Consider the following 11,133-nt stretch of genomic DNA (forward strand, 5'->3'; position numbering starts at 1 on the left):
AGTAATCAACTATTAAGAAGTAAAATAACTTAGATTTTCCTTTGCCCTTTTACATATGTAATTTATAATCAAATTTAAAAACCTTAAACTGAATCAATTAAAATGTTTCTTTATGTATACAAAATTATCAACTAAATTAACAACTAAACCCATTACATTTTTCCTATAATTATTATTCTCTGTGTTTTTGGTATTCTCCAAAAAATTCCAAGCCGCAAAATTATTATTTTAACTAATACATATGTATATCCTACGACATGAAAAACAAAGGACCATAGAAACTCCTAGAACAATGACAACTTTATCCTTAGAGGGATGGTTGTGCTGCCCTTTGTTTTTCTTACTGCTCGTCCCACACGGCGTATGCGCAATTTGGCGCTTAATGACATCTTACTTTTATGCTGCATACTTTCGAGCGCCAGTCAAGTGTGAAACTTGGAGCGAGGAAAACAAAATTTACCAAAAGGGAAAACTTGAAGCTTAATTCAATTACTTGTCCTCGCTATTGATTAATAAATCTAAAAAAAAAACTGAACAAATAAATTACAAAAAATGTAGAGAACATTTTTTATTTATTTATTGAGTTACTTGTTAAGTTGTCAAAAAGAAAACCTGAAAAATTATATTACCAATTTAATATTTTTAACGTTCTAAGCAGTTTTTTCCTTTGTTAAATACTTTCGGGCTAATGGCTAAAACTCCCATATTATTATTACATGTGTCATTTAATGCTTACAAATTAAGCAATTATTTTCTTTAATGCAAATGCCAAGAAAAGCTTCTAAGGACACCAAGACTAACAACAATAATAAATGATTGGTACAGCGTTTTTGGCGAGGGCGCTCAGTGAATTCAAAATCAATGTTTTTTATGTTGGCGCCACGCTGTCCACGAAAATAAAAGGAAGCGTGGAGCGTCTGAGCAGACAGAGACAAGGCTGCCAATGATCCTGGGCGGGGGGCAGTGGGTGTGGCATTCGGATGAGCAGACGGATGCTGTTGCTGTGGCACACAGAAAGGCGCCGGGCGCCTCTCTGTCGACAGAACGCACAGCCATAGACAAAGGCTGCAGGACCATTCGCATTGAGCATTTCAGCATTTTGAGCTGCTGGCGACGACAGAGCACAAATGCTAGCGCATGTAGGTCGACTCACAACGTGTACATACATACATATCTGTCCTCTGAATCTGTCTCTGCTCAGTATCTGTATCTGTATCTGTATCTGTGTATCCTGCCTGGCCTGTATCTGTGCGAACGCGTTCCGGTCGCTGTATGTATCTGGACCAAAGACAAACAGCAACTGGCTGGGGAGTAAAGTCACTGGCCAGAGTCCACAAAAAATGGAGTTGCATTAAGAGAAAATGTACTGTACTACAAACTAAACTAAATATAAACTATTTAGGATGTATATATGTAAATATCAGGACAAAATTATAATTAGAAACCCATTACTTGGATTTTATACCCTCCCAAAGTATTATAATTTTAGTCAGAAGCTTGTAAAGAAGTGAAGGAGTCATTTCCGACCCTACAAATCATATATATTCTTGATCAGCATAAACAGAAGAATCTTTCTAGCTATATCCAGCAAAAAATAATTTTTTTCAAAAATTTTTAATTTTTTTTAAAGAAAAAATGAAAAGGGTTACATCGTAAAATTGATAAAAATTTTAATTCATTAAAATATTAGGTTTTGTATGCAAATCTATAAACCTATTAAAAACTAGCACAGAGCTTCTTTCAGAATTAAAATTAATGCATTTTTGGCTTAGCTATGCCTTTTTTAAACTTTAATGTTTTTGTTAAAAGGGTCATACAAATTTCTTTTCAATATATATTTCAATATAAATTTAAATAAATCAAAAAATGTTCTTTGAGCCCCTATTTAATTGCTTAAAACTTTCCATTACCATCAAGTGCTTACAGATTTAGTAAACTAAACAGTTTCATTCATTTCTCCCAGTGCACGTATCGCTTGGCGTGCGGTTCTGTGCCTGACTTAATGGGCCAACATGTCGTCAGAGTTCTCTTCCCTCCCATCCTCAACAATAAAAACTAACAAAGTTGCCCTATTATTTTTGGCCTGCGTAGACAGTGACTTTGACTTACTCTGGGCCACAAAACAGACATAGCTGCAGACATTTTGGCAGCAGGACTGAAGGACTGGGAAACAGGACATGACAGGATGTGGGTGAGTGTGTGTGAGTCCTTGGTCAACTTATGCGTTACATATGAAAATTTCCGATTTTATATAATTGCCGCGCCACATTTCGCACATTTCTGCCCCTTTTTGTGGAATGCCTAACGCATAAATTCCCGCCCTCGGTTTGCCCTTTAATGGCTCAGACTGAGAGTGATTTAAGTGCTAAACATAAATAATTGAATTTCTGCAAGGGCGGTGAGTGTGTGTTAGTGTGTGTGCTTATGCATCGATAAATTATGGTCCACATTTTTGGTTACACAAGGGCATTAAAGTGTTTTCTCGATAATATGAAGTGAAAGTCAAAGGACTTTCGGTTATTTCATAACTATAATGCATCATTTGAATAAATTAATAAATTTACAAAATCAATAATTTAAACACAGATACTCTCTTTTAGTTAAATATTACGCTTATATTTTCATAGAAATTAAATACAAATACAAGACAGATGGGATGCTGCGATGGACATAACTACTAAGGATATGGCATACATCAGAGAGTGGAATGAAGAACTTAGTGCAGTATTTTCGTTAAGACTTAGTTTTTTAGCCACTTGTAAAATAAGGTACTCTTTTCTTTGCAGGATATACAAGGATATGCGTTTAGTGTCTAAGGATGCTAGCCACTGTCAGGCTGACCACTGTGGCCGCCAGACTGTAGCCCACCTGCCGGACTCCCATCAAGGAGCTGGCTCCATTGCATCCCTCCTCGCTGCAGGTGCACACGACCTGCTTGTAGCCCTCATTGTCGGCGGTGAAGCAGGCATTCTGGATCTTCTCCGGTATCCAGCCGCAGTTCCGCTCGATCCGGTGCTCGTGATTCACTTCGAACTTGATCACGGTCTTCCGGCAGAAGGCCTCATGGCCCGCAGGGGCCACGCAATCCTTCAGATACTGTTCGTCCCGCTGGGCGCGTGGAGTGTTCACCACCAGGCCGGCGCAGTCCTCGTTCTCATGCGAATTGCACTGATGGCACCGAATGGCACTCACTGGAAGAAAGGGGGGATAGATGGTTTAGTTCAATTTTTTAAATTATAAAAACATGAATTTTTAAGCCCCTGCAGGGTATTATAATTGCAGTCTGAAGCTTACAAAGCAGTGAAGGAGTCATCTCCGACCAAATAAAGTATATATATTTTTGATCAGCATCTATGATCAGTAAATAACTATGATCAGTAAGTACCTCTAAACAGTAAGTATCTAGTATGACCAGTAAGTAATACTGTTCAGTAAGTATCTATGAACAGTAAGTATCTATTACCAGTAAGTAACTATGATCAGAAATAATAAGATTTATATATATAATTAACTATGACCAATAAGTAACTATGATCCTATGATCAGTTACTAACTTTGAACACTAATAAACAATGACTTGCAACTTTTGTAATACAACACTTCGCTGGGACATGGCCGGCAGAAGTAACTTCGTTCCGGAGACGTTAGAACTAGTTGAGAATCATATGCACAGATGTGCGAGATTTGATTTGGAACAAATTTAAGCTATTTGAATGAAACCATGGAGTTATTCTTCTACATAATTTTATTACAATATAATTCGGAGCATGGCGAATCGGTGGACTATATGTATATATATATATAGCTGACATAGGAACAATCGGACGATTTATAGATCTATGATCAGTAATTAACTATGCCCAGTAATTAACTATGCCCAGTAATTAAATATGATCAGCAAGTAACTATGAGCAGTAAGTAACTCTGAACACTAAGTATCTATGACAAGTAAGTATCTATGACAAGTAAGTATCTATGACAATTAAGTATCTATGAACAGTAAGTATTTATGACCAGTCAGTAACTATAATCAGTAAGTATCTATAACCAGTATGTATGTATGATCAGTTACTAACTTTGAACACTAATAAACAATGACTTGCAACTTTTGTAACACAACACTTCGCTAAGACATGGCCGGTAGAAGTAACTTCGTAAGTACATCTAAACAGTAAGTATCTATGACCAGTAAGTAATAATGTTCAGTAAGTATCTATGAACAGTAAGTATCAATGACCAGTAAGTAACTTTGATCAGTAATAATAAGATTTATATATATAATTAACTATGATCAATAAGTAACTATGATCCTTAAGTATCTATGACCAGTTAGTATGTATGATCAGTTACTAACTTTGAACACTAATAAACAATGACTTGCAACTTTTGTAATACAACACTTCGCTGGGACATGGCCGGCAGAAGTAACTTCGTTCCGGAGACGTTAGAACTAGTTGAGAATCATATGCACAGATGTGCGAGATTTGATTTGGAACAAATTTAAGCTATTTGAATGAAACCATGGAGTTATTCTTCTATATAATTTTATTGCTTTATAATTCAGAGCATGGCGAATCGGTGGACTATATGTATACATATGTATATATAGCTGAAATAGGAACAATCGGACGATTTATAGAACTATGATCAGTAATTAACTATGCCCAGTAATTAAATATGATCAGCAAGTAACTATGAGCAGTAAGTAACTCTGAACAGTAAGTATCTATGACCAGTAATTAACTTTGAACACTAATAAACAATGACTTGCAACTTTTGTAACACAACACTTCGCTGAGACATAGCCAGGAGGAGTAACTTCGTTCCAGAGATGTTAGAACTAGTTGAGAATCATATGCACAGATGTCCGAGATTTGTTTTGAAACAAATTTAAGCTATTTGAAAGAAACTATGGACTTATTCTTCCATATAATTTTTCAAGAATATAATTCTGAGCATGGCGGATCGTTGGACTATATACGTATAAATAGTGCCATAGGAAAGATCGGAAAATTTGTAGAAAAACAAATTATAACTTTTACAGTTTTCAACAGATTATCATCAAAGTTGATATATAGCCATTATATATTAGCCTTCAAATTTTCCTTTTAATTAAATTTCTGCCTATTTCAGACTTTAATTGGAAACGTGTGCAACCTCTAATGGCATTCAAATTCGCCCTTTTCAAAGTCTCCGACACACTGACAGTAAATTATTTTATTAGCCCCCCTCAAGACCCTTTCTTAAACCCTTTCCGCTTACTGTCAGCAGGTGAAAGCCTCTGACTGACAAACTGACTGCGATCCAACTGCAGTTACCTGAATAATTGCATGTCAACTGCTTTTTAGGGGCCAAAATGAAAGAAATAAATGGTGAAACATTCAATGTTTTGGCACGCAAACCTTTAAGGGCCTTAACAAAAAGAAAGTACAAAGGGCCTAAATCACAAGGGTTTTAATTATAGCGAACTTTGGTGACCCTAATTTAAAGGAAATGATTAATCTGAGATTTCAAGTTAATTTTTTTAAATTGTTTAATATAAATGGTTAATATTTACCTATTAATATTCAATATTTTATACTTTCCAAATAATTATAAACTTTGAAATCCTTAGGAAAATCATTGGAAAATTGGAAAATCTGTAGAACTTTCCATTTAACTTTTACATTTATTCAATCAATTACCCCTCCTAATCTATAACAATTACCTTGTCTAAAGCCCATTGACCAGATTTGACATTTTGTAGCAACCTAAACCTTAACCCCTTAAAATATATTCAAATTGCCTAGACTTCAAACTATTACTCAAAAGAGTATTTCTCTGAAGAATCTAACCAACAAAAAGCAATATATATATTTAATGCCAAAGGGCAAGGACATGCAGACCGTGAGTTCCACTTGTAAATGCGAAATATGTCTGGACTTGTCAGGATTATAAATGTCGAGCACATGAGCCATTTTTTTAAGAGAAATTCTAACACTATTCAGAGGAAACTGACGTAAATCTCACGTTTGTGGAGTTGGCTAATTAAGTCACTATTGTAAACAAACATTAAGTAATAAAAAGTCACCTGCCATTAGAAAATTCTACAGTGGCAGTTTCTACAGTTTCTGAGCGCCCCTTTGTTAGAAAATTTGCATATTTTGCATTTCGCATTTGCATTTGCATTTGCATTTTACATTTGCTGCATATTCAAGCGGGTTTTCAGTGAAACTTAATCTGGAGAAAATCGGAAAAACTAGGGGAGAGGGGAAACCCTCTCCCAACTGTTGCCTTGGTGGCAGCGCTTTTATTTTGTTAAAGCTTTAATTGTACTTTTCATTAGTGCTTCTACATTGTCTAAAAACAGTCAACATACACACAGGGAAATTTTTGATATACTTTAAAATTACGTTCTTCTAGTTATAAAATTTATATCTTAAATTTATGTATTATATCAAATTCTTCCGATAATATACTGTCCTATTACCTAACTTTATTATTTTTTATTATTTATATATTGTATTTTTTCCTGTGCATTCTCACTCCCCTGAAACGTGAATATTTGTCCAACCGATTACGATGTTCGTGTCCAAATACTTTCAATAAAATTAAAGCTATATAATGTGCGTTCCCTTAACAAGTGAGTGCGAGCTGTGGAATTGCTTGGACAATCAATGCATCCGTGTCGGAACTCTACAAAGGCCAGCTCTGTGTGCGTGGCTCCACGAGGCTAATTTGTATAGACTTTTGCTCTTTTTTTAAAAACAAATTTAATTATTAATCAACAGCTGGTGGGCAGTGCAGTAAGATGGCGGAAAAACAAAGACACAAAAATCGAAACGGAATCTTTAAAAGATTTAAGAAATTAAATAAATAAATCATATATATTCTTGATCAGCACCAACAGACGAATCTTTCTAGCTATACCCGGTCAAAAAAAATTTTTTTTCAGAAATTTCCAATTAAAAAAAAAAAGAAGGCTTACTTCGTTAAAATTTTTAAAAATCGGACAAAAATTTACATTTTTAATGGAGTTGCAGTTTTATTAACCTGCTAAAAATGAATGTACGAACTTTCCAAATTGAAATTAATGCATTTTTGGCTTAGTTATGAGTTTTTTACTTTTTGATTTGTCGTAAAATTTTCATATAAAATAAAATCGATTAAATTATTTTATATATATTTTTTTATATTTCACCTTCAGTCATAAGCTTAAAAGAAAGTGAAGTAGCCATTTCCGACCCTGTAAATCATATATATTCTTGATCAGCATCAACAGGCGAATCTTTCTATCCATCTCCGGCAGAAGCAAATTTTTTTCTAAAATTTTTCATTTTTTCAAATTGCAAAAATTTTAAATATATTGAATTTTTAAATTTAGAATGTAGATTTGTTAATTTAATAAAAACTAACATAGGACAGCTTTCCAAAAAGAAATGAATGTATTTTTGGCTTAGTTATGATGATTTTAATGACGGCTAAGGTATACAAATTTCGGCATTTCGAAGTTGGCTTCCTTTTTCCTTTTTGTTTATAATTATATTACTTTGACAAATCTATAAACTTACGAGTTCTCTCCTTTAATATTCTAATTATGCTCAAAGTTGACTCAATTATGACAAGTTATCAAAATCAATAAAAATTTCTATCACTTATTAAAAAACACAACATAAAACTAAATCCCAACTTAATACAAAATCAATAATGTTTGGAAATAGCTTTTCTTTGCAATTTTCCATGAGAGATGAGTCACTGCCAGCACTATCCAAAGAAAAGTGTTTGTGGCATGAATTTCCACCTCAATGATTCGATGAGTTGCGGTTGATTTGGTTTTGGAGTTGAGCCGCACTAGAAAATCGATCAATTTGGCACAGAAAACAAATGGCTAAAGTGTTGGCCAATCAATTGGTTAGCTTGTTTCCCAATTGAATTCACATAGACAAAGAGCACATTTCATCATTAAGTCTTATTATGTATTTAGTTTTAAATAAGTTAATTAATTAATTAAACTATTTAGAAGCTCACCTGCTAAGATATTTGCCGCCAATGCCAGGCACACTATAATGAACGTTGTTGTTGTCGACATTTTTGTGGTTATTTTGCTGTAAAAAGTATTAAAATTTTCTATTTTATTTGTATCTGATTTACTTTATGGTTTTTAGCATCTTTGTCTTTGTTTGTAATTTGATTAACGCTTCGATTATAATTATAATCTATAACTTGCTGTGAGCGGTTCTCATTTACACCTGCACTAAACCGGTACCAGACAGAGCGTGGCTGCTCAACGTGACACTTGCTAATATTTTTTTAAGGCAAACATTTCATTTTAAGATTTAGATTTTGTTTGGAATTTTATATACTATAATTTGGGATATTTATTACAAGTGGGTCAAGTTAAATGAGCGAAATGAAGAGTGGTTGCTACGTTATCAGTAATTTGTATAATGTATTTGTCTTGTAATAACTTTAATTTAATTCACTTTTAAATACTTTTAAAAGTTACATATTCTCTGAATCAATTATAATTCTTTTTTTAATCGAAAGAAATATTTATAATATTTATTGATTAATTTATTAAAAAATTGTTAAACATTTATAGCTTCAACTGAAAACAATAAATTCTGTTAAATACTCTTTTTACTTTTCATTTTTTTGAACCTTTTTTTAAAAAACTTGATCTGATCTATCCCGTAATGAAATGTTTTAAAATATTTGTCACAATTAATCACCTTTTAAAAATATCTATTTTATAAACCCCCACTACACTTTTTGCTGAATTATTTATTTATTAGAAAATGTACAATTAATTCGCATAAAAATCAAACTTTAAGGGCAAGAGCGAACGCACAACTTGACGCGAGCACCGTCGAGATGAATCTGTAAACTCGTATTGAACTTTTGAAAAACGTTGATTTTTCAAAAAGCCAAGAGATGAGAGTCGAAGAGAGTCTCTCTTCTCTCGTGTGTGTGTTGCTGAGAGAAGATCGGCCCTAAAAAGTCAGCAAAAAATGGAAATTAAATGGAAAAACTTCCGTCACTCGATCAGCTCTGCAGGGTCGTGAGAGTATGTATATATATACATATATATTCTCATATAGGAGGGATGGATGCTCTGGCTCTACAAGGTGAGATTCACTCACTGCATTGATAAGCTTGGTTTTTTTTGAGAGCCGAGCTTGGTTCTTAACCCAAAAACAACTGGGAAAGCACACACAAAACACAATCCAAATGGAATCCACCGGTTCGAACTGGTTAAAAACGGTGACACAGTGTCGTCATTAACAAAAAAAATATATAAATAAACAAAAGCATAATACAGATGATGTCCCATTAGACTTGTAACTTATCCTAATTTTATAATCAAAAGGGGTTTTATGAGAGAGAAGAATTAAAATAAGCTAACTTTATAAATATTTCTAAACAAATTGTTTCATTCATTAAATTTCATAACAAAGCTCTTAAGAAATGTTATTATCAATTAGGGAATTCCCATAAGGCATACATAAATAATGAATAAATAAATAAATATTTCAAAACAACTTGTTTCACTCGCAAAACAAAATAAAAAGGCTGTAAAGGTAATTAATTTTTAACAAGGGGGAATTCCTAGGAGCAAATCTTTACTTCCATCCGGCGGATTGGGTTCCGGTGCTTTGTTTAGAGATTGGAGGTCATTCTGACGGCCACAACTTGGACTGTACTACACGTACTTAATGCTTACTACTTATACTTCAGATTCGCTTCCCTTATCAACGGCACTGATTAGTTAAAACTGGTTCGCACCCCCAAAAACCCAGCTCTGTTGGTTCGGTCTAGTCCTCATCGGTGGCCACAGACTTTCCGACTCGGCTTAATTGAGGAAAACAGACTGGGACATCGGATTTCGGAGCACAGATAGGGAGGAGAGCTTATCTGTCCTAGTTCAAGGCAGTTTTAAAATCATTCTTTAATGATGAATTCTTTCCAAGCTGATTTTTTGAGTCATCGTTATGGGAAAGTCTCAGCTTTCGTTTTTTTATACTACTTTTTAAAAGGAAACTTGGATTATAAATATGCTTTTAATATTTATTTGCGAAAACTCCTTTAGTAATGAATTTAAATATTTAAAAGAAAGGAAAAGGTACTGCAATTTCCTTAAGATTAACCAGGAAATCATGAAAGCTTTGTATATTAGCTATGAAAAATATGCATATATATGTTTACAGTATTATATTTCATATTTTATTTACCATAACCTAACAAATTTTTCAAGAGGCTCAAGTCTTTGCGACAATTTCCTAAACTATACAGTTTCATTATTTTTAAAAACACTATGCTTTGAATTTGGTATCGAATTCTGCAAGCCATGCATTTAATTTAAAATTTTCATGCTACTTTGTCTGTGTAAAGAAGTCGGGCCAAACCGAATTAATTCAGCGGTCGACCGACTCAGTTGCCGGTTTTAGCCAGTTCGAGGCGGTTCTGGTGGCTCCAAACAAAGCCAGAAAATTGTGGAAAATTTTTAAAACAATTTTGGTGTCAAGAAAATAAACAAAACAATGGAAAACTCTCAATAGAAATCTAGAAAGATGATATTAAAGCTTGTTTGCGTTCATCTCTGTGGTTTTAAAATGATTTACCTAATTCTGGGACAGCTTTAACTTTACTCGAAGTATAAAACGTGTACTGGATTATTTCATTAAAGTTTTTTATAAGTTAATATTTTGTTATATTTGTTGTGAAACTCACATTAATTAATTTATTTAGTTTGATAATAATCTTTAAATCCCATTCAGTGAAAAATGTTGAACCAAACTGCTGCAAGTCGAACGTGTAACTGACTCTGGTTCTCTGGCAGAGAGGTGTTTGTCTTTAAGGCTTAATGACATTTGGGATCGTATCGAAAACAGAAAATGGAAATCAGCTGATCGGCGAGAATGTTAAGAGAGGTCAGACACCGATATTCAGTCGCATTATTATGAGAAATCAAATAAAAACCAAACAAGAAAGTAAACTAGTTTCGAAAAGCCGAAGTTTATATACACTTGCAGTTTGCACTGGAGTTATAGGATATTAATTCATATTTTTATATGCAAATTTTTTAAACAAATCAAAATTTCAAATATTCATAACTAAGCCAAAAAAACATTTATTTTTATTCAGATAGATTTC

General features: G+C 33.5%; 1 protein-coding gene across 1 annotated transcript; it reads right to left on the reverse strand.

The window, feature by feature from the left end:
* Positions 1-2,594: 2,594 nt before the first annotated feature.
* LOC110176954 (uncharacterized) lies at positions 2,595-8,863 on the reverse strand. The gene is made up of 3 exons (XM_086830574.1): positions 8,712-8,863; positions 8,008-8,084; positions 2,595-3,191 (listed from the first exon to the last, which is right to left on the reverse strand). The coding sequence occupies exons 2-3, from the start codon at positions 8,066-8,068 to the stop codon at positions 2,806-2,808; spliced, it is 447 nt and encodes a 148-aa protein (XP_086686700.1). The 5' UTR covers positions 8,069-8,084; positions 8,712-8,863; the 3' UTR covers positions 2,595-2,805.
* Between the last annotated feature and the right edge of the window lie 2,270 nt (positions 8,864-11,133).

This window comes from Drosophila serrata, unplaced genomic scaffold, assembly GCF_035046125.1.
Source record: "Drosophila serrata isolate PLE 108 unplaced genomic scaffold, ASM3504612v1 contig_240, whole genome shotgun sequence".
Classification (NCBI taxonomy): Eukaryota; Metazoa; Arthropoda; class Insecta; order Diptera; family Drosophilidae; genus Drosophila; species Drosophila serrata.